We start from the raw sequence: 27,740 nt of genomic DNA, 5'->3' as shown, positions 1-27,740 counted from the left end.
TTCTTTGAGGGGGTCAACAAGCATGTGGACAAGGGGGATCCAGTGGATATATTGTACTTAGATTTTCAGAAAGCCTTTGACAAGGTCCCTCACCAAAGGCTCTTAAGCAAAGTAAGCAGTCATGGGATAAGAGGGAAAGTCCTCTCATGGACTGGTAACTGGTTAAAAGATAGGAAACAAAGGGTAGGAATAAATGGTCAGTTTTCAAAATGGAGAGAGATAAACAGTGGTGTTCCCCAGGGGTCTGTACTGGTACCAGTTCTATTCAACATATTCATAAACAATCTGGAAAAACGGGTAAAAGGTGAGGTGGCAAAATTTGCAGATGATACAAAACTATTTAAGATAGTTAAGTCGCAAGGAGATTGTGAAGAGCTACAAAAGGATCTCTCAGACTGGGTGACTGGGCAGCAAAATGGCAGAGGAAATTCAATGTTGATAAATGCAAAGTAACGAACATTGGAAAACATAATCCCAGCTATACATATGAAATGATGGGGTCTAAATTAGCTGTTACCACTCAAGAAAGAGACCCTGGAGTCATTGTGGACAGTTCTCTGAAAACATCCACACAATGTGCAGCGGCAGTCAAAAAACCGAACAGAATGTTGGGAATCATTAAGAAAGGGATAGATAATAAGACAGAAAATAACATATTGCTTCTATATAAATCCATAGTACTCCCACATCTTGAATACTGTGTGCAGATGTGGTCGCCCCATCTCAAAAAAGATATATTGGAATTGGAAAATGTTCAGAAAAGGGCAACAAAAATGATTAGGGGTATGGAACAGCTTCCATATGAGGAGAGATTAATAAGACTGGGACTTTTCAGCTTGGAAAAGAGATGGTTAAGGGAGGGATATGACAGAGGTCTATAAAATCATGACTGCTGTGGAGAAAGTAAATAAGGAAGTGTCATTTACTCCTTCTCATAACACAAGAACTAGGGGGTCACCAAATGAAATTAATAGGCAGCAGGTTTAAAACAAACAAAAGGAAATATTTTTTCACACAACACACAGTCAATCTGTGGAACTCCTTGCCAGAGGATATTGTGAAGGCCAAGATTATAACAGGGTTCAAAAAAAGAACTCGATAAGTTCATGGAAGATAGGTCCATCGATGGCTATTAGCCAGGATGGGCAGAAGCTGGGAATGAGCGACAGGGGATGGATCACTTGATGATTACCTGTTCTGTTCATTCCCTCTGGGGCACCTGGCACTTTTGGTCTGACCCAGTATGGCCATTCTTATGTGTCAAACCAAACCTTTGGAATTTGTGAAGGTCTCCATCCCTGAATACCACGTCTCCATGCCCCGCCAGCCCAGGCTCACCCTGCTATCAGAGCTGAGCACATCGCAACTCCCAGGCACTGAGGAGCAATGACATTCACATGCCAGGCCTGGGCTTTGCAGAGCCCTGTGCAAAGGAAAGTGTGAATGAGCCTCGGGCAGATTGGGACTGCTTGGCAAGAGGAGGATGCTCATTAGGGAAATGGGAAGGAAGGGGTGGGGGGCAGGTAGGGTGACCAGATGTCCCGATTTTATAGGGACAGTCCCGATTTTTGGGTCTTTTTCTTATACAGGCTCCTATTACCCGCCCACCCTGATCCCAATTTTTCACACTTGCCATCTGGTCACCCTAGGGGCAGGGCTCGGCACTTGTCATGTCTGTGGTAGTGTCACAAGCAGGGAGCAGACGGAGAGGGAAGATTTCAACTCCTGGGAGGGGGTTGGGACTGCACAGTTCAAAGCAAGGGGAGTCAGGCCATCGAGAGGGGGATGATCTACACTGCATGCTGGGACGAATGCTGACAAAACAAAGGCCTGCAACAGTATGGCTGCGCAATTAGGGTATCTATCTAGGGCTGGCCCTGTTAGCTGAGAAATCCCCAGGGAGCTCCTTCTTCTCTCAGCAGCATCCTCTTCTCACTGACTTTCAAGGCACGCTATTTTGGTGTCTTCAAACCGCTCTGGGCTGAAAGCAGGCGGGGGTGGTTTCACCCCCTCCCTTCCCCAAACCAGATGTTTTTTCTTTCAGTTGTTTTGCCCTTTATTGATGGCGTGCAGAGTTCTGCTTTCACTAAGGGCAACCGAAATGCTGCTCCCAACTGCGATTCTGGAGGTGCCAGCAGATCAATAGGACAGCGCCAATGTGCTCCGTGAAATAGCCAGCTCTGCACTGGGCCATGTTGTGCAGGATGTAAGCCGGCAGCTCAGCGATCCAATCAGACCTCTCTCACTAAGGGCCTACATCCTGGGGGAATGGCTGCCTGCAAAACATATTGTTGCTTGTTTGTTTGCTGGTTAGTTAGATAGGTTCGTTAGGGACCGAGTCTGACCTCGCTGACAACCGTGTGAATCCAGAGTAACTCCATGGAAGCCATTGAAGACACCTCTGGACTTATGTTGCTGCTGCTAAGAGCAGAATTAATCCATTAGCTAGTTGTGGAGAAGCAAATTCTACCCTGCCTTGTACCCCTGGCTCCCGCTCTGTAAGCAGTGGGGTTTCTCAGGGCAGAAGTTAGTCAGTTAGTTCCTATCATTTGGAGTTCCAGGGGACTGTTCTGGGTCAAACGCCGGCTGAAGAAGCACACTCTGCTCACATATCAGCAGAGACGCCATAAATGCAAGTTAACGCACACACAGAGCCATTGCCCGGGACTGCCCCGGAAACAGGGTTCAGAAATCCCTGCTGCATTCTGCCAAGGTACCAACTGCTGACCCGTCGTTGCTGCGTGTAGGAAAGCTGGGCCTGCTTTCACAGCGTGCTACTGAAAATAAGGATGCCATAAAGAAATACATTTTTTCCCCGTTCCCTCTTGACTTATTTGCAGCGCCCGAGAGAAGTCAGCTTTAATGTGTGAAACACTGAAGTGGTCTGATAACCTGTCTCAGGCCTGTTGCCGGCACCCAGTGCCGAGAGGCAAAACAACAGCAGGGGTTGGTTCGCTACCCGGTGTGCTTCACCCAATAATCACAATGGGGTGGAGAAGCAGAAAAGTTTATTTGAAGCTTCAAAAAGGTACAGGGAGAATAGAATCTCAAATCCTGCACACAAAGCAGGAAGTTACACAGGCTTTTATACATCCTTTTCCCCAGCATACCTATCCAATAGCAAGCTACCCTAAGTATCCATACAGCCAGCCAATCCAGTTCGCAGCTAGTTCCCTTGTTTTTTTGTATCATTTGTTAAACTATACATAAAGCTGCTTTATTCAGCATTGTTCTTCCATATCTGCCCTGTTCGGCCTTGCTTAGTTTCAGGCCGTCTGACTCTGCAACATATTGTTGCAGACCCTCAGCATAACTGCTGCGAGTGCCTCCAGGCGGGGGGGGCCAAAGACACTTGGGCCTAGTACGCAGAGCTGCTGCGAGTGCCTCCAGGCGGGAGGGGGGGCCAAGGACACTTGGGCCTAGTGCGAGGGGGCTTCATCGACACTCGTGGTCTTCCATCCCCTCGAGTTACCTAGTGGCCATGCCCCAGTGTCCCCAACAGGCCTATCCCTGATGTTTCAGAGGAAGGAACAAACAACTAACCCATAAGGTACCTACTGGACTGTACAATCCTGTGTAGTGGTGGGAAATTCCTTTTGAACCCCCCGGCCGATCAGTGCATGCTCCGGACTCTGAAGCAATCGAACTGGGATCCCTTGTAACTTTATGACTTAGTTTCTGCATCTGACAATGTTATTCTTGGAGGTAAACAGCTGATCCTTTCCTAAAACAGGCTAGACCAGTCGCTCCATGGATTGCTGGCCAGGGTGCAATTCTCAGGTTGATGAAACTGCAGTGTCCAACAGCACTTCCATGGATCCTTCTGGAGCCGGGTGTCACACCCTTCCAGCCACCCCTTTGGCGGGCGAATCGCTTTCATTTAGTATGAACCAGGGATGCACCTTCAGGAGCTTTCCCTCTCGCTGCTGCTCGGGAGGGAACCTTTGACAAGAGAAAAGAGAAGTTGGATGGAAGGTCCCACGTCTGCTTTGCCACTCCGTGAAGCGCCCCAAAATGGCTCTTCCAGGTTAACTACCTGCCGGGGGAGGCTGCTCCCGTCTGGCCTCGCCTACGCCTGCCCCGGGGGAGGAGCCCGTGATCGGAGCGTGCAGCGAAGGATCCAGACAGAGGCAAAGGCCCCGCCGCTCCCGGCCCAGCAAAGCACCCGGCGGCTGCTCCCGGGGTTCGCCGGGCAGACAGGCCGGAGCGAGCCGCGCGCAGGCGGGGAAGGAGGCTGGCAGCCCAGGCGCAGAGAGGACGCGGGGGCAGCCAGGCGAGGGTGCAGGGAAGCCGGGGCGGCCCCCGCTTTCCGCTCGGCCGGCTGCGGGGCTGATGCAGGCGTTTGTCACCCGGCGGATCCCCCGCGAGGGGCTGGCGGCCCTGAGCCAGGCCGGCGTGTAAGACGGGGCGCGGGGTCTGCAGGCGCCGGGGCCGGGGCCGGGGCGGGGTCTGCAGGCGGCGGCGGGGCAGGGGCAGGGGCCGGGGCCGGGGCCCCCGGGCGGGGTCTGCAGGCGGCGGCGGTGGCGGGGCCGGGGCCCCCCGGGCGGGGTCTGCAGGCGGCGGCGGGGCAGGGGCCGGGGCCCCCCGGGCGGGGTCTGCAGGCGGCGGCGGGGCAGGGGCCGGGGCCCCCCGGGCGGGGTCTGCAGGCGGCGAGGCCGGGGCGGGGTCTGCAAGCGGCGGCTGGGCAGGGGCCGGGGCCCCCCGGGCCGGGGCCCCCCGGGCCGGGGTCTGCAGGCGGCGGGGCTGGGCCCTGGGACCCCCGGGCGGGGTCTGCAGGCGGGGCCGGGGCCCCCCGGTCCGGGTCTGCAGGCGGCAGGGCCGGGGCTGGGCGCTGCAGAGCCGGGCGGGCGCTGGGCTCCCCCCACGTGCGGCCGCCCCCGGGGCCGCTGGGCCCGTCGCGGCGGGCGGGTGCCGTGGCCAGTGGGGCTCTGCGGGGGACGGGGGCTCCCGACTCGGGGCTCGATCCCGAGCGGTGCTGAGCAGCCCCGGCCCTGCTGGGAGGCCCGGGCAGCGCCTCGGAGGGGTGGCAGCCTGGGCACCCAGGATCAGCCGCTGCTTCTGGAAAGGCAGGCCCCATGTCTGCGTCCCGGGGGCTGAGGAGTCCGTCACCAGCGCCTGTGACGGGCGCACAGCCCCCCTGAAATGCGCTGGGGTCCTCTGCCGATTGCTGCCACCGACAGCCAGGGGCAGGCGGAAGACGCCTTGTCAGATGGTCCTTGTTGCGGTGTTATCTGCTCTGCGTGTGGCCATGGTGCCCCGCAGCGCCCGCCATGGCCCGTTGCGCCGGGCGCTGTACAAACACCGAACAGAGACGCCCCTGCCCCCAGGAGCTGCCAGCCTGAGAATAGGAACCTTCAGATGCTGCTCTAGAGAGAAGGATCCAGCAGGGAAATTAAGGGTTTTGGGTCCAGATGTAGCCGCTGAGTTCATCACTTGTCACTCTGTAAGTGGACCTGGAGCCCTAGTAAAAAGACAAGAGACCCGGCCCTGAAGAGTTCACAGCCTATTTCGGACAGCGAGACACACAGAGTGATTCTCTAGGGTGCGCGCCGTTGTGCTCTGTGTCCCAGAGGGCAAGGGCAGGTGTTTACAATGCGGATTGGTGTGGAGCCATCTATTTTACAGCAGTTCCGTCCGTTTCTGACCCTTTCCATGACAAACTCGGATGATGAGAGGCGTTTATAGAAGGGTGGTAATTTCCTTTTTTCTTGTAAATGACCCGTCAGAGGCTGAGGCCTGGGGGACAGAGAGCTAGTGTTTATTTACAAGGAAAGAAACAAACTGCTGTGCCCTTCTTGTGTTAGGCACTTCTGAAAATGTTGTCCTTTGAAGCCTCTGAGTCCCACTGACTTTCGATAAGATTTGGGCTCCTAAATCACTTAGGTGTGTAACTATCTCTGTGGATCTGGGGGGTCTAACTCCCCTTGATTTTGGGATTTGTGGCACTTTTGAAAAATGTGCCCAGAATCCTTTTTTCCCCTTCCTGTGACTTGAAAAGACTTTGCTTTAAAAAAAATTCATTTAAAAATGCCAAACTATTTTGTAAGCAATTGATCTCCGATGCTGGTCGGTGCCTTTGATTCCAGGAAGCAAAAAGTTAAAATAACAATAACTATGCTGTGCATAGAATATAGCTAGCTAAGGTCCCAATTCCAATTGTGTAAACACTTGTGTATATCCTTAATTTTATGCACCTGGTTAATCCAGTTGACATCAGTGGAATTACTCGTGTATAAAATTAAGGCCATGCCTAGGTGTTGGTAGGATCAGGGTCTATGTTTTGCAGCAGGGAAATCAATGGGAGTTTTGCCACTGACTTCAATGGGAGCAGAAGGAGGCCTGTTATGTGTCCTCCCTCCCTCTCTCTGGCTATGGGTTACCTGAATGTTTTAACCTTAGTTTGACATTGTACGTTAACTTCAGATCACCAGTTTTTTAACTATCTCCAGCCTTCCAGTCTTTCCCAGGCAAAACATTCAGAAACAAAACCTGTGTCTTGTACTGAAAGTTGTTTTCCTAACTACAGCTGACCCCCCCCCCCCTTCATTATTTTGTCTATGCAAAGCCAAAGGGCAAACAGTGCCTTAAAAGAATTAACCCCTGCCCCCCCCCCAGCTCTGCTGTGGCTGCCATTGGATTACGCTTCTCCTGGCGCATAGATTCCGACAGCTCAGCGTCGTTTCATGCATTGAATATGCTAAAATGAGTTAAGTTGTGTTTTGTGCCTGTTTTTGTTCTTTAAGAAAACAAGCAACTTTCACATATGACAGAATATCAGTTACTGGGGTTACGGAAATTCAGTGACCCCTGGCCCTCCCCTCCCCCCCACGCTAGTGCATGGGCAGTAAGTGGTTGTGTGGTGTCTTCATTTAAATTGCCTGCAGCATTCTACGCCTTCTGTAAAGTTGTAGGCCCCCACGTTGATTTGCAGAAATGTGTTCACAGAGCACTGTTGGGGCGCCGGGGGCAGTAAAATGAAAAGAGCAAATCAACCAACATCCAAAACAAGGCCTTCAGAAAGGAGTGGGCAATTAGGTTTGTGTGATTAAGGGGCTGGCTAGGGATGCAGACTGCCCTGTGTGACCTTGGAAAAATCACTTAGTCTGTCCCTGCCTCAGTTTTCCCATCTGTAAAATGGCAATGACAATACTTCCCTGCCTCATGGGGGTGCTGTGGAGATAAATTCGTTGTTGATTAGGAAGTGCTCAGATATTCCAGTGATGGGAGAGCCATATAAGAACCTAGAGAGGCAAGTGCTACCCAGGGAAAGTTTCATTTGCTATTTAAAACTGGAAGGATGAACTGGGGCAAAGGTTAAGGGAAAGCCAGTTCTGCATCCCAGGACTCTCCACAGTAAGGGCTGCTGATGTAGTCCAGCTGGGGGGATCCCTGAAAGACGGGTCACTTCTGAGCACAGATACTGTCCAGGCTGAGGCTCAAGGGGAAGTTCTTGACCTGCCCTAATGTCTGTACCATTTGGAGCTTTAAAAACCAAGGTTTCCACGTTAGACAGCCTGTGTAAAGAACACCAGACCAGTACGCAGTGATCCCAGCTGATGCGGGCTTGAGGCAAGGTTTGACCAAGCTGAAAGTGATGCCAGAGCTCAGAAGGTGTTCCAAGCGAGCAGCGTGTATGTGTTGTCAGGTCATTGCAAGACTAATGTTTTTTGCTCTACGTCTGAAGAGATCCCGCCACTATTCTTCCTCCTTCCGCTGCTGCAGTTATTGAAAGAAGGTGCTGGGCCTTTCATGTGCCAGTTCACAGGTGGCTTGCGTGTGCTACACAGGACACCATGTGGCTGTATTTTAGCAACTGTGTGCCACCATCCTGGATGTGAAAGGGCAATCCACAAGGGAGGAAAAAAGGGAATCCTAATCTCCCTGCCTAAAATAAGAGTGTGTTTCTCACTCCATTTAGTTGATTTCCCTTGGCAAACACAGTACGAATACCTGGGGCAGTGCGGAGTGCTGGCTTGAAGGGGGCCTCTTTCTCTTGCTTTAATGTGATTGTGACTTTCCTGTATCCTTGTAGCTGCAGCATCCAGCAATGGGATTCGGATGAACCTATCCCGCGGTCAGAATTGCTGGCTGGGGTGGCTGGGAAGCATGGACTGCTCTGTGTCTTGTCTGACCAGATAGACAAAGAGGTCCTCGATGCAGCAGGTGGGTATGGGTGGCGGCTCTCGTGAATGGCTCTAACTAATCCTTTGTCATCGAAGAAAGAGAGGACATACAGAATTGTGTCCGTGCTGCCCGGATCTCAGTCCCGGTGTCTCTCCCTCACAGCCCTGAGAAGTGGATTGGCTGAGCCTTCCTTTGCTGCCATGCATTAATACGAATCTTCCACTTCAATTCCACCTCACACTGTGTCCCTCCATCATGGCGGCACAGAGTTGTAAGACATGAAGAGATGTGTCTAGCTCCCTGATGTCCGCTGGCCAGAAATTCAGGATCCAGTGAACCTCACTAGCCAGAATTCACTGTCAGTCCCTTTTGGGTGTGTGTTTTTTCCCTGCAAAAAGAAACTTCTCTGCCTAGCGTAGAGTTCCCCAGAAAATGACCACTAAAGAATGACTTGTTCCCATCCCAGCCAAGGAGAAGAAGCTAGGAGTATAGATACAGCATCTTTAAAGAGACTTTTCCTTAGCTAACGGAACACTGTCAACTTTCTTTGATGTTTTTGGCATTTAAAAAAAATCCTATTTCTGGCAAATTCTCCTGACTTTGGTTTCAATGCCTTTAAAGGGATTTTCTGCTTCCCTTCCCAGTTGATGTTTACAAGGTGTCTTGTAAAAAATCTGTTCTCATCCAACAGAAGTTATGAGCTTGATGCAGAAATAAGTGGGTGACGTTCCCTGGCCTGTGTTAACAGGAGATCAGATCAGGTGGCCATAATGGTCACTCTGGCCTAACTCTGTGAATCTCAGTGAAGGAGGAAACTGACCAGCTGTGAGGGGGAAACAATGAAACTGACTAGACACAAAGCACTGTCAAATGTCCAGAGTCAGCTGCCTGAGAAAGTAGCATTGACCTCCTTCAGTTTCAGCCCTGTTAGGTGTTTCTGGTCATTAGAGTAGATTCCGAAGATTCAGACAATTACAAACCAGTAATTGTAAGACATTTTTAGCCTTTAATTTTTCCCTTGTTCTGTTGTTGTGTTTCGTTCTTTTTAAGCTCTGTAGGTTTTGAGGGTTCTGTCTTCATGTTTTGCAGGGTCCAACCTTAAAACAATCAGCACGCTGTCTGTGGGTGTTGACCATCTGGCTCTAGAAGAAATTAAAAAGCGGTATTGTTTGCTCCTTTGTGTGCTCACTCGTAAACATGGAATGCATTTTCTTCCGCTGTTTTCTGTGTCCCCTGCCATTCTCTTGGGTGAAAGAGATGGCGAACTGTTAATTGAGAGAAACCAATTGGAACAGAGGATGGGTCGGCTTGGGGGTAAGGCATTGCACTGGGACTCGGGAAATGTTGGTTCAGCTCCCAGCTTTGGGAAAGCCACTTAGGGCCAAATCCTTGAAGGTATGTCTGTTCCTAACTCACATTGATTTCAGTGGAACCTAAATACCTTTGAGGATCTGGGCATAAGGACCAGATTTTTAAAGGATCCCATTTGGCACCTGTCTACATCTTTACGCACCTAGATAGCTTTTAAAACGTGACCCTCAGTCTCTCTGGGCCTCAGTTCCCCATCTGTACTGCCTGAGCTCCCAGCGGGGTTGTGAGGGTCAGTGATTGATTAATTATGGTTTGGTTGATGCTCCGAAAAGATGGTGATATAAGAACCCATGTAGAAAAAATGCCCAGCAGAATGCAGTGTAATACAAACAGGATTTCATCCAAATGTAAACAAACGAGCATTTCATGTGTTAACACTTGAGGACCGAAGTGCTGTGTTTAAATTGCAGTGGAATCCGTGTGGGATACACCCCGGACATCCTGACCGATGCCACGGCCGAGCTCTCGGTAGCTTTGCTCTTAGCTGTGTGTCGCAGGCTGCCGGAGTCAGTGGAGGAAGTGAAGAAGTGAGTATTTACAATTTAGGACTGGCTTCTGAGCTGTGTGATGTCAGTGTGAGTCTGGAGTAAGTAACTCCATAGACTGTGTGCTTGATCAATCCTGGACCCGAATACACCAAAGTAAAGGCAGTCCCTGCCTTGAGAAGTTTAAATGGATGCAGTTACAGTTACTCTGGATTTGCACTGGACTAGCTGAGATCAACATCGTTCTGTGAGCCCAGTGAATTAAATGCAATTATCTTGCACCTTAACAAAGAGGCAGTTTTAAGTCCTAAATCTAAGGCATAACTCTGTGTGCTTGGGCAGTGATCCAGCTAGAGCGTGTGTAGCAGTATAAAGGGGCCTTAAAGGAGGTGAAAATGGCCCCCTGAAGAGCCCCCTAGATTGTGCATGGGGCCTCCCCGGCCAGAAGAGAGCAGCTAGAAGGGCCCTGCACTGGACCTGCTCCCAGTGTGGGAAGGACGTTGTGGGTATGGCCAGAGTTCGCTGCACAAAGGCTGTACCCAGGGCTTGTGGGGAGTGGAACAAAAGTTAGATCAGTCTTGAGGCTGCTCTAATTAACGCTAAGGTGACTTAAAGCAGGAACATTATAGACCCTGTCGCTGCATGTTCACACCATTCATACCTGTTTCTAGGGTGCTAAATCATTTCTACCAGTATGTGACACGTGGGTTGTGAAGTATTTGTGCCATTTGTAATTTGTTGGATCCATATCCAGACTCCAAGCCAACCTGGAAAATGGAATCGGTCTAACATCTGTTTGTATTTCACTTCCTTTTGTAGTGGTGGTTGGACAACATGGAAGCCTCTGTGGATGTGTGGATACGGGCTGTCCGGTAGCACTGTAGGAATCATAGGGCTGGGAAGAATAGGTGAGTGTATTCTTTTGTGTAGATATATACTAGTATTTATCTCCCAATAATGTGAGCACTGTTGACTGACATAGCAACGCGTGTGTGTGTGTAAGATATAATTTTCCAAAAGAAGACACTTCATTGCACACACTTCTCCCTCTGGGGAGAGGATGAGAGAACAGATACAGACCAGCTGTCGTTACTTAATGCACTCGTGGAAGGTGCTCAGTTACTGTGGTGATGAGCACAGTACAACTACCTGTATAGAACAGAATGATTGATTAAAATAACGAACTCAGTGATCAGTAAGCTGATGTTTAGATCTCCAGTGTGTACTGTCTGTAGCTTTAATATTTTACTCAATTTTATCACCGCCAGAAACTTTCTTCTCTCTGCCTCTGTTTTTTGTGTGCATGTGAACTTGTGTCCAGCCCCCTTTCCTGCAGGGAACAACCCATGACTCAAGTGTTCTCTTTCTTGTTATTCATAGAATCCAGTGAAACCTGGGTGTAGCTTTCAGCCCCTGTGTTCACACAGGCTTTTGCTGAGCAGACATTTATGCTCTCACCCGTTAGGTGGGGAGTTCACACGTTACTTCATTCTTTGGTTATGCTAACAATTTTGTGTTTAACTTTGCCCCGTGGTAGCGGTGCTGGGCACATTCACAGAAACTGCAAAATAAATAAAGAGAACTGTAAAGGACAAAAGATTCTGAGGACATTCAAACCAGTGGCTGATGGGACACTCCCCCATTCACCTGCCCCCCAGGAGCCCGAGGCTGACTAAGAAGGAATCCATCTCTCCATCCTACCAGTCAGCGTGCGATTGCAATCAGGCTTAGACCTTAATTTGTAAAACATGCACATATTTCCACCTTATCAGACTCCTAAAGCAAACTGGACTTTCTCTTGCTTTATTTCAGTTAAACAAATATCCCAGACAAAGTCCATGGTGTACGGGAGTGCTGGCTTGTCTATTAGCTTGTTGAGTTGGTCAATGTCCGGTTTTTTTTGTTTGTTTTTGTTTTTAATCTCCCTTAAATTTTCTCTCCAAAATGTCACTTCAGATTTAATGTCCCATCATTCCCTTTGCTGCAGCCGCCCTACCAATCAAAAATTCCTTCACTTCCCACGGAGTGAATGAGAGCATGTTCCCTCCAAAATGAATGGGAAACCTCAGTGACAATGCTAGCTGGGGAAGTTACAGTAATCTCTTAATGAAAGTGGCAGGTTTCACTGCAGTTGAGGGAATAGTGGATGCATCCTGCGGCCTTGCTGAAAGATGCAGGAGCAATACGCTCGGTTTTGGGCTGTCAGATTGCAGGGTTAGTGAGATACCTCCTGCAGTGCGTGATCTCTGTGTGCAGAGACGTGACCTTGTCTTGTTTTTAGGACAGGCAGTGGCGCGCCGTCTAAAGCCATTCGGGGTCAAGAAATTTTTGTATACGGGAAGTCGCCCAAAACCGGAGAACGCCGTGGAGTTTCAAGCCGAGTTTGGTAAGAGACATAAATGAAGCTGGAAAGACAGCTCTGGAAACAAAACTTTCTTCGTAAGTGCAGAATAACAAAGCCCACAAATGAGTTGATGCAGGGAAGATCTTGTCCTTGGGTGTGGTGATTGGAAACTGGAAGGATTCCTCAAGCGCAGGGTAGCAGTGCTGAAGTATTATTAAGGCCCCAAAGAGTGGCTGGTGTTTGAGTGTAGAGCACAACCGCATTTCGTATGTTGTTGATTGAAAGTGGTGACGATGTCATGAGTGAAATCTGGACCCCACTGACTTCAGTGGGGCCAAGATTTCATCCCAGACCTCTTAGAAATAACTGGCAATTCCCAAATGAGACTCTCTTCAGATACAGTCACGTTTATATCAAGTATCTGTTTTCCTACCTATAATAATGCACATTCTCTGTACTGTGCCTTTCTGCATGTTCAAACTCATTGATAGACTTTGTCCTGCAAAGTCCTAAGCTGCTGCCCAGCTGTGACTTGTGTTTGAAAAATAAACGGTTCCAAAAAAATTAATTTCTGTTGGGGTCAGTCTTTTGGTTTGTAAATCCAGTGAACTCTACCTATTTCTCTCCTCCCTTCCTTGGGTGAAAGCTGAAAGAGTTGTCAAATCTGTCTTCAGGCCTTACAGAATTTAGAATCATAGAATATCAGGGTTGGAAGGGACCTCAGGAGGTCATCTAGTCCAACCCCCTGCTCAAAGCAGGACCAATCCCCAATTTTTGCCCCAGATCCCTAAACTTCTAAATGTTTGTTTAAAATATTATGGTAATATTTTGCTAACTAATCTGTACCACCACTGAAATGCACAATGCAGCCACCTCTGGGGTGGAAGACGGACTTGCTAAGCACAGGTAAATTTCCTCTTTTGGTTGATGAAACCTGGTCTATTTTTTTTTAAAGGTCCTTTAAAATATGGCACCTTGTTTATATGTTGTTTTTGTTTGGGTTTGGCAACCCAGTCATGGGGTGAGGTTAGCAAGGTCTTCCTGAAGCACTAGTCCCTCACTAATGACTATTTACTGGACATTGGGTAGTTCCCAAACTAGTGAAAATAAACAAGACCCCCTCCCCCCCCAGGAGACTCATTACATGTGGGTTTTTTTGGTTTTTTTCCCCCCAGTCCCACTCGCCAAGCTAGCAGAGGAATCAGACTTTGTGGTTGTTACCTGTTCCTTAACTCCTGACACTAAAGGAGTGTGCAACAAGGATTTCTTCAGCCGAATGAAGAAAACGTCTGTGTTTATCAACACAAGCAGGTGAAAGTCTTCACTGTCATCTTAAACAAGACTAGATTGTGGGTGCAAAAGGAAAAGCGGGTGATATTCAGGTACCTGATACACGGGTGTTATGGAGGTCAAGGGATTATGCTGAAATTGCCATAGCCATGGGGGGCAAGTATTGGCTTGTGGCACCAGCTCTGAGCTTGTGCTTGCTAGCCTTGTAGCTTGGCCTGCTGCGACTATCTTTTAAATGGATATTCTATATTAATGTACACAAGAAAGTAACTTTTCTCCCCATTAGGGTGGAGTTCAGCGAACATCATGGGATTATTGCCGCTCTAAACGCTGCAAAGCGGGTGCCATCTTAGAGTCTCTCCTTCCTGGGAGGAAGTGGCTGCGGCTGTTCTCCAGGGTGGAAAAGCTTTGTGTGTGTTGGTGGTGACACTCAAACGGCCTTTCTCCCAGGAATGGGTGTGCGGACTGTCACCGGGGAAGATAGGAGCCGCCTGGGGATTGGCCAGATGCTACGGTCCCATCTACATGGATGTTACAGCTGAGGGTTAAAACGGTGCTTAAACACACTTCAAATTATGTGTGTCCAAATGGGATTAGAATGCAATGGGCGACTATGGTAGTGGTTCTCAAACTTTTGTACTGGTGACCCCTTTCACAAAGCAAATCTCTGAGTGCAACCCCCCTTATAAATTAAAAACACTCTTTTATATATTTAACACCATTATAAACGCTGGAGGTGGAGCAGTGTTTGGGGTGGAGGCTGACAGCTCGCGACCCCCCCCATATAATAACTTTGTGACCCCCCCCCCCCGAGGGGTCCTGAGCCCCAGTTTGAGAACCCCTGGACTACAGCCAGGTTTGTACCTGAGTACAGAGACTGTTACGATAACCCGGTACAGAGCATGGAGAGAACAGCTAAGCAGAACCTGATGGTTAGTGGTATGGAACAACGGGCACAGAGTGACATACAGAGCTGATTATTCGTGCCTAAGGCCCTGATGGGGCAAACGCTCAGGCAGGTGAGTCATTCCACTGAAGCCGGTGGGATGACTCGAGCGTGTAAAGTTAAGCACGTGGCAGTGTTTGTATCCCATGCTTGTCTGGCTTACCAGTAACAATATCTAGCTCTTGTATAGCTTAAACTGTGTTTCTTAGGGGAGCGGTGGTGAACCAGGAAGACCTGTACCAGGCTTTGGTTAGTGGCCAGATTGCAGCTGCTGGTCTGGATGTCACAACCCCGGAGCCGCTGCCTACTGACCACCCTCTCCTTTCCCTGAAGAATTGTGGTAAGCTACCGTCTTTGCAAACAGCAGCTGTTTGCACCTTCTTTGACATTCCACTTCCTGCACTTCTAATGGGGAGGCAGTGGCTTCTAGTGGCTAGAGGAGGGGGCTCATGTAGTTCTTGCTATTCTGTTTGCCACACTGACCTGACAAGGAATTTCAGTCCTGGTGAGCTTGGCATGGTTCATGTCTAGCAAGGGTTTAATATGAGGGGCTAATTAGTCACAGGCAAGGGAAAGTCAAACCATGTGTCCTTAAGCAAGCTGCTCATAGCATTGCGCCGTAGCAAGGCAGTGTGATATGAGGGGCACTGAGGAGGGAAAACCTTGTCAGCTGTGTGTGTGTTAATTAAAATGTATTTGCTCATTTGCAAACATCTCACTGACTGATCTCAGTATTCCATCAGAGAACTTAGATCCCATTTCAGCAAGGGACTTAAGCACATTGTCTAGCTTTGAGCATGAGGAGTCTCATTAACATCAATGGATTGGGACCTTAGTGCTCAGATACCGAGGTGATGAGCGTGTTATAAGTAGGGCTGTCAAGCCAATAAAAAAATTAATCGCGTGATTAAAAAAATTAATTGCGCTATTAAACAATAATAGAATACCATTTATTTAAATATTTTTGGATGTTTTCTACATTTTCAAATATATTGATTTCAGTTACAACACAGGTTTCAGAGTAGCAGCCGTGTTAGTCTGTATTCGCAAAAAGAAAAGGAGGACTTGTGGCACCTTAGAGACTAACACATTTATTTGAGCATAAGCTTTCGTGAGCTACAGCTCACTTCATCGAATGCATTCAGTGGAAAAACCATTGAATGCATCCGATGAAGTGAGCTGTAGCTCACGAAAGCTTATGCTCAAATAAATTTGTTAGTCTCTAAGGTGCCAAAAGTACTCCTTTTCTAGTTACAACACAGAATACAAAGTGTACAGTGCTCATTTTATATTTATTTATTACAAATATTTGCACTGTAAAAAAAATAAATAGTATTTTTCAGTTCACCTAATACAAGTACTGTAGTGCAATCTCTTTATCATGAAAGTGTAACTTACAAAGATAAATTTTTTTCTTTTGTTTTTTGTTACATAACTGCACTGAAACAAAACTCTATAACTTTAGAGCCTACAAGTCCACTCAGGCCTACTTCGTGTTCAGCCAATTGCTAAGACACACAAGTTTGTTTACATTGACAGGAGATACTGCTGCCTGCTTATTTACAATGTCACCTGAAAGTGAGAACAGGCATTCACATGCCACTTTTGTAACCAGCATTGCAAGGTACTTACGTGCCAATTATGCTAAACGTTCATATGTCCCTTCATGCTTCGGCCACCATTCCAGAGGACAGGCTTCCGTGCTGGTGATACTCGTTAAAAAAATGTGTTAATTAAATTTGTGACTGAACTCCTTTGGGGAGAATTGTATGTCTCCTGTTCTGTTTTACCCGCATTCTGCCATATATTTCATGTTATAGCAGTCTCGGATGCTGACTCAGCACACGTTGTTTGATTTACAAACCCTGTCACTGCAGATTTGACAAAGAAGGTACCAATGTGAGATTTCTAAAAATAGCTACAGCTCTTGACTCAAGGTGTAAAATCTGAAGTGCTGTCCAAAATCTGAGAGGGACGAGGTGTGGAGCATGCTTTCAGAAGTCTTAAAAGAGCAGCTACAGAACCCGAACCACCAAAAAAGAAAATCAATCTTCTGCTGGTGGCATCTGATTCAGATGATGAAAATGAACGTGGGTCGGTCCGCTCTGCTTTGGATCATTATCGAGCAGAACCCATCATCAGCATGGACGCATGTCCCCTGGAATGGTGGTTGAAGCATGAAGGGACATAAGAATCTTTAGTGCCTCTGGCATGTAAATACCTTGTGACGCTGGCTACAACAGAGCCATGAGAACGCTTGCTCTCACTTTCAGATGGTGACATTGTAAACAAGAAGCGGGCAGCATTATCTCCTGCAAATTGTAACCAAACTTCTTTGTCTGATTGATTGGCTGAAGTAGGTTTGAGTGGACTTGCAGGCTCTAAAGCTTCACATTGTTTTATTTTTGAATGCAGTTATTTTTTTTGTACATAATTCTACATTTGTAAGTTCAACTTTCATGATAAAGAGATTGCACTACAGTACTTGTATTGAATGAATTGAAAAATACTATTTCTTTTGTTTTTTTTATGGTGCAAGTACTTGTAATCAAAACTAAATGTAAAGCGAGCACTGTACACTTTGTATTCTGTGTTGTAATTCAAATCAATATATTTGAAAATGTAGACAACATCCAAAAATATTTAATTGTATTCTATTATTGTTAAACAGTTTTTAATTTTTTTAATCGCTTGACAGCCCTAATTAAAACAATTTATGGTTATAATTTGTTCCTTTATGTTATATAAAAACAACCCTTCCTAAATTCAGGAATGGGATAGCATGGGACTTGAGTTAGTGAGCCAGGAAGACCCTTCCAGTCCTATGTTCTTGTCAAACTGTGAGATGTTAGATTGGGTTTGTTTAGTCTGGAGAAGAGAAAACTGAGAGGGAACATAAGTTTTCAAGTACATAAAAGGTTGTTGCAAGGAGGAGGGACAAAAACTGTTCTCCTTAACCTCTAAGGAAAGGAGAAGAAGCAATGGGCTTAAATTGCAGCAAGGGTGGTTTAGGTTGGATGGTAGGAAAAACTTCCTAACTGTCAGGGTGGTTAAGCACTGGAATAAATTGCCTAGGGAGGTGGTGGAATCTCCATCACTGGGGATTTTTAAGAGCAGGCTAGACAAACACCTGTCAGGGATGGTCTAGATAATACTTAGTCCTGCCTTGAGTGTAGGGGACTGGACTAGATAACCTGTCGAGGTCCCTTCCAGTTCTGTGATTCTGTGTTAGGAACAAGAGGTCATGACTTTATGCTTTCTAATATTTAGTTTTAAAGAGGTAGCTTTTATACTACATTAAGGGTACAAGATCACAAATGCTTTTCATCTCCCCTATAAAAGCATTAAGCTTAAAATGTATTATTAATTTAATTGACAGAGCTGCTCAGATACCAAACTCATCTGGCATGTAGCCGTGACACCAACAAAAGCAAGGACATTCTGGAGTTGGCTTTCACTTTCCCTCGCTCTCTTGACCAGAAACACCTTGCTCTTCTGTTCACGGGTGAAGCTACAGCCAGCGCTGCTAATAGACTATGGTTTGGGGAGATGATGTAATTCTGGAAACCTGGGGTGAAATCCTGGCCCCATTGAAGTCAGGGTGAAAACTGCCATTGGAGCCAGGATTTCACCCATGGTGACTAGGATAGCCTCACCAAACTCTTCTCCCATGTTACTCCATGGCTGGTGCATTAACCCAGGTAAACTTCAGACCCATCCCACATGGAGACTTGTTACAGAGACGTGCCACCACAAAAGGAAAGTGTACATGCTAGAGTAAACAAGCGTACTGCTTTGGTGCACAGACCAATCTCTGAAATATGTCTTCTCTCCCCTGTATAGTGATTTTGCCTCACATTGGAAGTGCTACCTATGCCACCAGAAGCGCCATGTCTGTGCTGGCTGCTAACAACCTTCTGGCTGGCTTGAAAGAGGAAAGTATGCCAAGTGAACTCCAGCTGTGAAGAGAATCCCAAGAACATCGCTGGCTAGGCCAGGTCACACCTTAGAAATGACCGTTGTCTCTTAGCCCAGAGAAGCAGCACAGATCCTGACTTGTTCCTGCTGTAAAGTTGGTGTATGTGCCTCTCTCGTTCTGCAAGTAGAACTTATTAAACCAGGCTTGAGTAACGCACAGCTGTGTGGTGGTTATGTGGAAGCAGTATGTATATTGTGCTATTTCAAGGGAAAAACTGAATGCTTGTGGGACTCTGGAGAGCACATAACTGTATGTGGATGGAAACTCAGAGATCAAAGGAAATCACTGCCTTTCCTGCATCAGTTGGTCCTATTTTCACAAGAAGGCAACAATCATAATCAGATGGGTGGCTTTATTCTTTATGGCTCTGATAAAGCAAAAGATTTAAACATACTTAATGTCAGATGTGACCCAATGGCCGGCATGTTACGTGACCCCCTCCATGCCTGTTCTGCAGAGGATATGGGTCTGTTATCGCTCTCAACTTGAGAGCAAAGCTCTGTAGCTCAAATTGTAGCAGCTCACGATTTTAGCAGTGAGGGTCCCCAGTTCAGTCTCCAGGTTGTCAGCCCAGAGGGCAGGTGTCACATCAGCGTATGTCAAACGCCTCCATAGGGGGGCTACTCAGACATTCAGATCTCTGGATTAGCTAACAGGTGGCTGAACAGAGTGAAATTCAGAATTTCCAATACGAACATTTCCTACTATGCAGCAACTATGAATTCTGCCTTAACCCATGTGGGCAGAATAGTTGTGAGAGGGAAAATTAGTCTCCCAGGAATGACTTTCAGCGCATGGGATGGGATCCGCAGGTTTTTGGTAAGATATGATTTTTTTTTTTTTTTATTATTCTGGCCAGAGAAGGTCTGCGTATCCCTTAGAGTGGGATGTCAAATAGAAGCGTGTAGTCAGGGAGGGTATAATATAATTAACTTTATACAACTGAGTATTTAGACTCTGATGCTCTGATTTACCTTGGAGAGTGTTGCAAAAAGTGGAAGGGCAGGTCCTGATCACTGCGGGGGAAAGTGCATCCCTGGCTATGGCTCAGAGATCCCTTCTAGAGAAGAAACTGGAACTAGGTCTCATGATGGGTGACCCAGGGCTCTGACTATTGAGTCAAAGGACTGGGTGAAGATTCCATTCCCCCGTCTCTATCTTCTGTCTGCCCAGCCAATCTGCCCGGGTGTTCAACTCCACATTAATATAGGGAGCTTAAAGGGACAGAAGGTTGTTTTCTGCCCATTAATGTAGGAAGTTGGATTCCTGTAGGATGGCTGTGGATCTGGTGCATCCTCGTTTGCTGACAGAAGCTACTGCCGCTGTGGTGTCAGACATCACTAGAACATCTCAGTTGTTCAACTCTGTGGTTAGCACTATTTAAAGGCATTCCTGATTGTTTGAGGCCATTTGATACTGTGTTGAAGCTCCTTGTCCATTCATGATCCTTAGATGGATTTGTTCCCTGAATGAGCTCCCCATGCTTTGAGACGGGCATTGGTTGTCACCACAATTCTCTCTGGCTCTGCCACCGTGTGGTCTGCCGCGTAGCTGATTTGCAGCCACCAGGATAGAGATTTGAATACTGCTTTGGGCCATGAGATTAAGGTAGATAGAGTTGATGGGTCCTCTGGATCCAGAGAAACCAAGAACTATTGCAGGACATCTGTGCAGGATACCATCATATCGAGGGATGATATTAACCTTGTAATAAAGTTCAGTGATTGCTGACTTGGGGGATAGTATCTATCATCCTGCATATCCTGTCTGTTGTTAGAAAAACTTAGTGTAGCTCAGTATCTCTCATGACTTCCAAGTGTAACTTGGGCTGTGCTGGACTCAATGGGCTGTCTGTATGGTGGATAATGAAGCCATGCTGCTCAAGAACTTCGGCTCTGCAGAAAATTGTCTCTTGTACTCATTCCAAGGAGTGGGACCTGATCAGAAGACCATACAGGAAACGATATGCGTGCACCCTCCTCTCTGAGAGGCTGGGATAACTAGCACCTGGGTAAATAGTCTGGGGGTGGTTGCAAGGTAATCTATAGCCATCTTCATGCAGCTGTGTTTCATCTAGTTGGGGGAAGCTCAGGAGATCAAGAACCTAGGTTTGGGACTCACCTATGACTCTAATGCATAACCCAGGCAGACTCCATCCAGGACTCGTTTGTCTGACGTGGTGTGGATGCAACCAGCTGCAGATTCTTGTTGCCTGCTCCCTGTCTGAGTGACCATGTCATGGGGTCAGCCCCAGGTCATGCTTGATTAAAAATTGGGTTTTTCCAGAATGATCACGACTGCCCCTTGTGCCCCTGGACCTGTTCCATCTGCCAAGGGCTGGTTGGGTGTCCCTCCACAGATACTTAGCAGAGCAGGAACAAAAGGAGTAATGTGATCTGTAATAAATAAGGCCTACATTCTCTTTTCGAGGACCTGGATGTCAGGAAAGTCGTCATTGATTTATTTAGAGGATCCTGCTGTGGATTTGTCAAGAGGCTCACTGAATAGCCTTGGCCAGCATCTGTCTGCCATGAGCGTCTGCCATGAGCATCAGCCTTGTCCATGACCTTAGCCATAAGTGATTACATGAGGCAGGGTCACAGCACGTTGTCCTCACAGTGAATCTGAGGCTGTCATACAGGGGCCTGCTACAGAGGCTGCTGCTATGCAAGCTCTCTCAGAATGGCTCCCACACAAAAATATTTTCTGATCTTGAAAGAGAATCAGTCCATGCCAGGATGGCTCAAGTAGAAGAGATGGAGGCTGTGGATACCTAGAGGGTGTCAGAGGAAGCTTCTGAATTCCTCCTTAAGCAATCTGTCTTCCTCTCTGTCTGGTCTTGGGGAAGAAATCACCCTTAACTGGGATCATCCTGTCTTTGACAAGGGATGACAGGGCTGCATCCACATTTGGTAGAGTAACTAGGTCTGGATTGGATCTATGAACGTGATACTGCATCTTGGCCAACCTCTGAGCTCTTGCTGGGTTTTGCATTCAGCCCTAATTACATCTTCCAGTGTTGCATGTAGAGGGAGATAGGTCTGAGATGTTGAACTGAGAGAAAGTATTTGAGTGGTTTCACTCCCTTTTCCGTCTAGATCTATTCTATGTATTCATCTCATCTTTTGATGCCTCCTCCTTTTGAGGTTCTTCCAGTGGTTGTTCAGTGCCTGACACTACTTGCCAGGATGGAAACAAAACACTCCTCTTGAAACAACTTGTTTTGAGGTTCCTCCTCTGGGGGCTTAAGCTCAGATTTAGAAAACTGTCCTTCCCAGGAATGAGAAGCTACAGAGTCCTTTCTTGATCTCTTTGTCTTCCTGCTCTTTTTTACAGCCTTTTGTGCGAGGGGCTTTCTCTCCCCCTGAAAATGGAAGAGGAAGTGGAATAGTCCCTCCATCTCTTGTTGCCTAGTAAACAGGAGAAAGTCTGAGAAATTGAGTCCATCAGAAAGGGTTTGGAACCTCAAACAGTAATCTATAAGCACACTTAAAATTGCCACATATCAAGGAACCAGTGGTGCGGGATAAGTAGAGCCATGGAGTAGAGTATTAACTCTAAGGGATCTGATATTTTTATGCTCTGCTAGCCTCAGCTCCTGGTTGAAACATATTCAGCAGCTGGCAAATCTCACTGCTTAATTAGATCATAACCCTGGGCTACACTTCGAGTTTAGGTCAAATTTAGCAGCGTTAGGTCTGTTTAACCCTGCACCTGTCCACATAATGAAGCCATTTTGGTTGACTTAAAGGGCTCTTAAAATCGATTTTTGTACTCCTCCCCGACAAGGGGGTTAGAGCTAAAATTGACATCGCTGGGTCGAATTTGGGGTAATGTGGATGCAATTTGATGGTATTGGCCTCTGGAAGCTATCCCAGAGTGCTCCATTATGACCGCTCTGGACAGCACTTTCAACTCAGATGCACTAGTCAGGTACACAGGAAAAGCCCCGAGAGCTTTTGAATTTCATTTCCTGTTTGGCCAGCACGGCGAGCTCATCAGTGCAGGTGACCATGCAGTCCCAGAATCACAAAAGAGCTCCAGCATGGACCAAACAGGAGGAACTGGATCTGATCGCTGTAGGGGCAGATGAATCCGTGCTATCAAACTCCGTTCCAAAAGACGTAATGCCAATATATATGCCAAAATCTCCAAGGGCAAATGCGAGGTGTTTACAATGCTCACAACTGCAGCGGTGATCTGAGTGGGCTCCCACTTGCAGTGCTATGGCATATGTGCGGGCAATCTAGGAAAGAGGGCGAGGAATGATTGGCTGCCGTTGCTTTCGTGGATGGAGGGAGTGGTCACTGATGACATGTACCCAAAACCACCAGCAGCTACCTTGTCCGTTATCTCAATTTTTTGAAATTAATAAAGAAAGAATGCATGGTTTCAAAACAATAGTTACTTTATTTCGGAGAGGGGAGGGTGGTTGGCTTACAGGGAATTAAAATCAACAAAGGGGGTGGGTTTGCATCAAGGAGAAAGAAACACACACAACTGTCACACTGTAGCCTGGCCAGTCATGAAACTGGTTTTTAAAGTCTGTGATGCGCAGCGTGCCTTGCTGTGCTCTTCGAATCGGTGTCTGGCTGCTCAAAATCGGATGCCAGGCAATTTGCCTCAACCTCCCACCCTGCCATAAACATCTCCCCCCTTACTCTCACAGATATTATGTAACACACAGCAAGCAGCAATAACAACAGGAATGTTGGTTGCACTGAGGTCTGACCAACAGCGCCAGCGAGCTTTTAAATGTCCAAAGGCACATTCTACCACCATTCTGCACTTGCTCAGCCTATAGCTGAACTGCTCCTACTACTGTCCAGGCTTCATGAGCCGTGGGAGCAAGGGGTAGGCAGGGGTAGGTGCTGCCAGCTGGGAGAGCAGCCTGAGGCAGAAGCCTCCAGCTCACAGGAGATCAGAATAGCAGAGTTGCAGCGGAAGCGGTGGAGCAAGCACACCACTATTGATGAGCACGGCTAGCAGTGCTATGGCATCTGCACACACAGGCAATCCAGGAAGTTTTTGGAAAATGTAGGGGACAATTTCCTGGTGCAAGTGCTGGAGGAACCAACTAGGGGCAGAGCTCTTCTTGACCTGCTGCTCACAAACCGGGAAGAATTAGTAGGGGAAGCAAAAGTGGATGGGAACCTGGGAGGTAGTGACCATGAAATGGTCGAGTTCAGGATCCTAACACAAGGAAGAAAGGAGAGCAGCGGAATACAGACCCTGGACTTCAGAAAAGCAGACTTTGACTCCCTCAGGGAACTGATGGGCAAGATCCCCTGGGAGAATAACATGAGGGGGAAAGGAGTCCAGGAGAGCTGGCTGTATTTTAAAGAATCCTTATTGAGGTTACAGGGACAAACCATCCTGATGTGTAGAAAGAATAGTAAATATGGCAGGCGACCAGCTTGGCTTCACAGTGAAATCCTTGCTGCTCTTAAATACAAAAAAGAAGCTTACAGGAAGTGGAAGATTGGACAAATGACCAGGGATGAGTATAGAAATATTGCTTGGGCTTCCAGGAGTGAAATCAGGAAGGCCAAATCACACCTGGACTTGCAGCAAGCAAGAGATGTTAAGAGTAACAAGAAGGGTTTCTTCAGGTATGTTAGCAACAAGAAGAAAGTCAAGGAAAGTGTGGGCCCCTTACTGAATGAGGGAGGCAACCTAGTGACAGAGGATGTGGAAAAAGCTAATGTACTCAATGCTTTTTTTGCCTCTGTCTTCACGAACAAGGTCAGCTCCCAGACTACTGCACTGGGCAGCACAGCATGGGGAGAAGGTGACCAGCCCTCTGTGGAGAAAGAAGTGGTTCAGGACTATTTAGAAAAGCTGGACAAGCACAAGTCCATGGGGCCGGATGCGTTGCATCCGAGAGTGCTAAAGGAGTTGGCGGATGTGATTGCGGAGCCATCGGCCATTATCTTTGAAAACTCATGGCGATTGGTGGAGGTCCCAGATGACTGGAAAAAAGCTAATGTAGTGCCCATCTTTAAAAAAGGGAAGGAGGAGGATCCTGGCAACTACAGGCCAGTCAGCCTCACCTCAGTCCCTGGAAAAATCATGGAGCAGGTCCTCAAGGAATCAATTCTGAAGCACTTAGAGGAGAGGAAAGTGATCAGGAACAGTCAGCATGGATTCACCAAGGGCAAGTCATGCTGACTAGTCTAATTGCCTTCTATGATGAGATAACTGGCTCTGTGAATGAAGGGAAAGCAGTGGACGTGTTGTTCCTTGACTTTAGCAAAGCTTTTGACACAGTCTTCCACAGTATTCTTGCCAGCAAGTTAAAGAAGTATGGGCTAGATGAATGGCCTATAAGGTGGATAGAAAGCTGGCCAGATTGTCGGGCTCAATGGGTAGTGATCAATGGCTCCATGTCTAGTTGTCAGCCAGTATCAAGTGGTGTGCCCCAGGGGTCGGTCCTGGGGCCGGTTTTGTTCAATATCTTCATAAATGATCTGGAGGATGGTGTGGATTGCACCCTCAGCAAGTTTGCAGATGACACTAAACTGGGAGGAGTGGTAGATATGCTGGAGGGTAGGGATAGGATACAGAGGGCCCTAGACAAATTGGAGGATTGGGCCAAAAGAAATCTGATGAGGTTCAACAAGGACAAGTGCAGAGTCCTGCACTTAGGACGGAAGAATCCAATGCACCGCTACAGACTAGGGACCGAATGGCTCGGCAGCAGTTCTGCGGAAAAGGACCGAGGGGTGACAGTGGACGAGAAGCTGGATATGAGTCAACAGTGTGCCCTTGTTGCCAAGAAGGCCAATGGCATTTTGGGATGTATAAGTAGGGGCATTGCCAGCAGATCGAGGGACGTGATCGTTCCCCTCTATTCGACATTGGTGAGGCCTCATCTGGAGTACTGTGTCCAGTTTTGGGCCCCACACTACAAGAAGGATGTGGAAAAATTGGAAAGAGTCCAGCGGAGGGCAACAAAAATGATTAAGGGACTGGAACACATGACTTATGAGGAGAGGCTGAGGGAACTGGGGATGTTTAGTCTTCAGAAGAGAAGAATGAGGGGGGATTTGATAGCTGCTTTCAACTACCTGAAAGGGGGTTCCAAAGAGGATGGCTCTAGACTGTTCTCAGTGGTAGCTGATGACAGAACAAGGGGTAATGGTCTCAAGTTGCAGTGGGGGAGATTTAGGTTGGATATTAAGAAAAACTTTTTCACTATGAGGGTGGTGAAACACTGGAATGCGTTACCTAGGGAGGCGGTGGAATCTCCTTCCCTAGAAGTTTTTAAGGTCAGGCTTGACAAAGCCCTCGCTGGGATGATTTAGTCGGGGATTGGTCCTGCTTTGAGCAGGGGGTTGGACTAGATGACCTCCTGAGGTCCCTTCCAACCCTGATGTTCTATGATTCTATTCCATGCACAGTGAACCCAGGAAAAAAGCCGCAAAACGATTGTCTGCCGTTGCTTTCACAGAGGGAGGGAGGGAGGGAGGGGCAACTGATGACGTACCCAAAACCACCTGGGACAATGTTTTTGCCCCATCGGGCATTGGGAGCTCAACTCAGAATTCCAATAGGCAGCGGAGACTGTGGGAACTGTGGGATAGCTACTCACAGTGCAGCGCTCTGAAAGTCGACGCTAGCCACAGTACTGTGGACGCACTCCGCCAACTTAATATGCTTTGACTATACAATTGACTATATACAACACAATTGACTATATATAATTGCTTCTGAAAAATTGACTTCTATAAAATTGACCTAATTTTGTAGTGTAGACATAGGCATCTGGTCATCCCAGGGGCAGCTGATCAAATAAGAAGTGGGAGTATCACAGCCATTGCCATTAAATGTCCAAGGATTTCTTGGTGTTTAAACCACCATCACCTGCACCATAACCCTGGTGTGGAGTGCACAGAGACACCATTGGCTTGTTTGTGTTGCGCTTAAGCCAAGTTTGCATTATAAGAAATTGACACTGGCAGATGGATCTAAATGTAAGACTTTCTCTTGGTATCACTATAGAGAAGCTACAGGCAGATAAACCAAGTGACAAACAATGGTGTTATGTATGTTTAGACAGAGAACTCAACAAATGTGTTCTAACTTGTCAAACTTTTCCAGTAGCTAACCTAGCATCAGTCGGTCTAAGACCTTTTCCCATGACAGAGGAGAGCAAGTTTAAAAAATTATTGTAACACCAAGGGACTTTTTAAATTGGTGGAATATACTGTACCCCATGTGACACCCTGCACCCCATGTTCACCACTTTTGTATGGTCATGATATATTTTGTTTGAAGTATGCCTTGTATCATTTGAAAACTCAGTCTACAGAACAACATTGTCCTGTTAACATATCAAGATTGTACATGGAGCTATGAGATTTTACTATGATTGTTACTGAAATATGCTGTCATTCTGCCTGCTTAATAACAGATTCACCAGAAGGGGAGCTATAAACGAATTATTTACTGTCATAAATATAAAGGGAAGGGTAAACCCCTGTAAAATCCCTCCTGGCCAGAGGAAATCTCCTCTCACCTGTAAAGGGTTAAGAAGCTAAAGGTAACCTCGCTGGCACCTGACCAAAATGACCAATGAGGAAACAAGATACTTTCAAAAGCTGGGAGGAGTGAGAGAAACAAAGTGTATGTGTGTCTGTCTATATTTTGTCTTTGCCGGGGATAGACCAGGGATGGAGTCTTAGAACTTTTAGTAAGTAATCTAGCTAGGTACGTGTTAGATTATGATTTCTTTAAATGGCTGAGAAAAGAATGGTGCTGAATAGAATAACTATTTCTGTCTGTGTATCTTTTTTGTAACTTAAGGTTTTTGCCTAGAGGGATTCTCTATGTTTTGAATCTAACTACCCTGTAAGGTATCTACCATCCTGATTTTACAGGGGGGATTTTTTTTTATTTCTATTTACTTCTATTTCTATTAAAAGTCTTTTTGTAAGAAAACTGAATGCTTGTTCATTGTTCTTAAGATCCAAGGGTCTGGGTCTGTGGTCACCTAGGCAAATTGGTGAGGCTTTTTACTAAACCTTGTCCAGGAAGTGGGGTGCAAGGTTTTGGGAAGTATTTTGGGGGGAAAGACGTGTCCAAACAGCTCTTCCCCAGTAACCAGTATTTGTTTGGTGGTGGTAGCGGCCAATCCAAGGACAAAGGGTGGAATATTTTGTACCTTGGGGAAGTTTTGACCTAAGCTGGTAAAGATAA

At 47.1% G+C, this 27,740-nt stretch overlaps 1 protein-coding gene across 2 annotated transcripts; it reads left to right on the top strand.

Moving 5' to 3' along the window:
* Positions 1-4,142: 4,142 nt before the first annotated feature.
* On the top strand, positions 4,143-18,695 carry LOC102937755 (glyoxylate reductase/hydroxypyruvate reductase). 2 transcript variants are annotated; one of them, XM_043547284.1, is made up of 9 exons: positions 4,143-4,397; positions 8,033-8,163; positions 9,214-9,286; positions 9,906-10,022; positions 10,800-10,888; positions 12,262-12,366; positions 13,500-13,635; positions 14,770-14,900; positions 17,940-18,695. In XM_043547284.1, the coding sequence occupies exons 1-9, from the start codon at positions 4,333-4,335 to the stop codon at positions 18,116-18,118; spliced, it is 1,026 nt and encodes a 341-aa protein (XP_043403219.1). In that variant the 5' UTR covers positions 4,143-4,332; the 3' UTR covers positions 18,119-18,695. The 2 variants fall into 2 exon arrangements, with proteins under 2 accessions (XP_043403219.1, XP_037758119.1); XM_037902191.2 differs by having other exon boundaries at positions 4,148-4,397; positions 18,404-18,695.
* Positions 18,696-27,740: the final 9,045 nt, after the last annotated feature.

This window comes from Chelonia mydas, chromosome 5 (genome assembly GCF_015237465.2).
Source record: "Chelonia mydas isolate rCheMyd1 chromosome 5, rCheMyd1.pri.v2, whole genome shotgun sequence".
Classification (NCBI taxonomy): domain Eukaryota; kingdom Metazoa; phylum Chordata; order Testudines; family Cheloniidae; genus Chelonia; species Chelonia mydas.
This window is presented reverse-complemented; position numbering and strand designations above follow the sequence as displayed.

Coding starts and splice junctions, on each gene's coding strand:
- LOC102937755 (XM_043547284.1), top strand. CDS start 4,333: ATGCAGGCGTTTGTCACCCGGCGGATCCCCCGCGAGGGGCTGGCGGCC. Junction 10,023..10,799: donor TCAGTGGAGGAAGTGAAGAA/GTGAGTATTTAC, acceptor TTCCTTTTGTAG/TGGTGGTTGGACAACATGGA. Junction 13,636..14,769: donor GTGTTTATCAACACAAGCAG/GTGAAAGTCTTC, acceptor TGTGTTTCTTAG/GGGAGCGGTGGTGAACCAGG.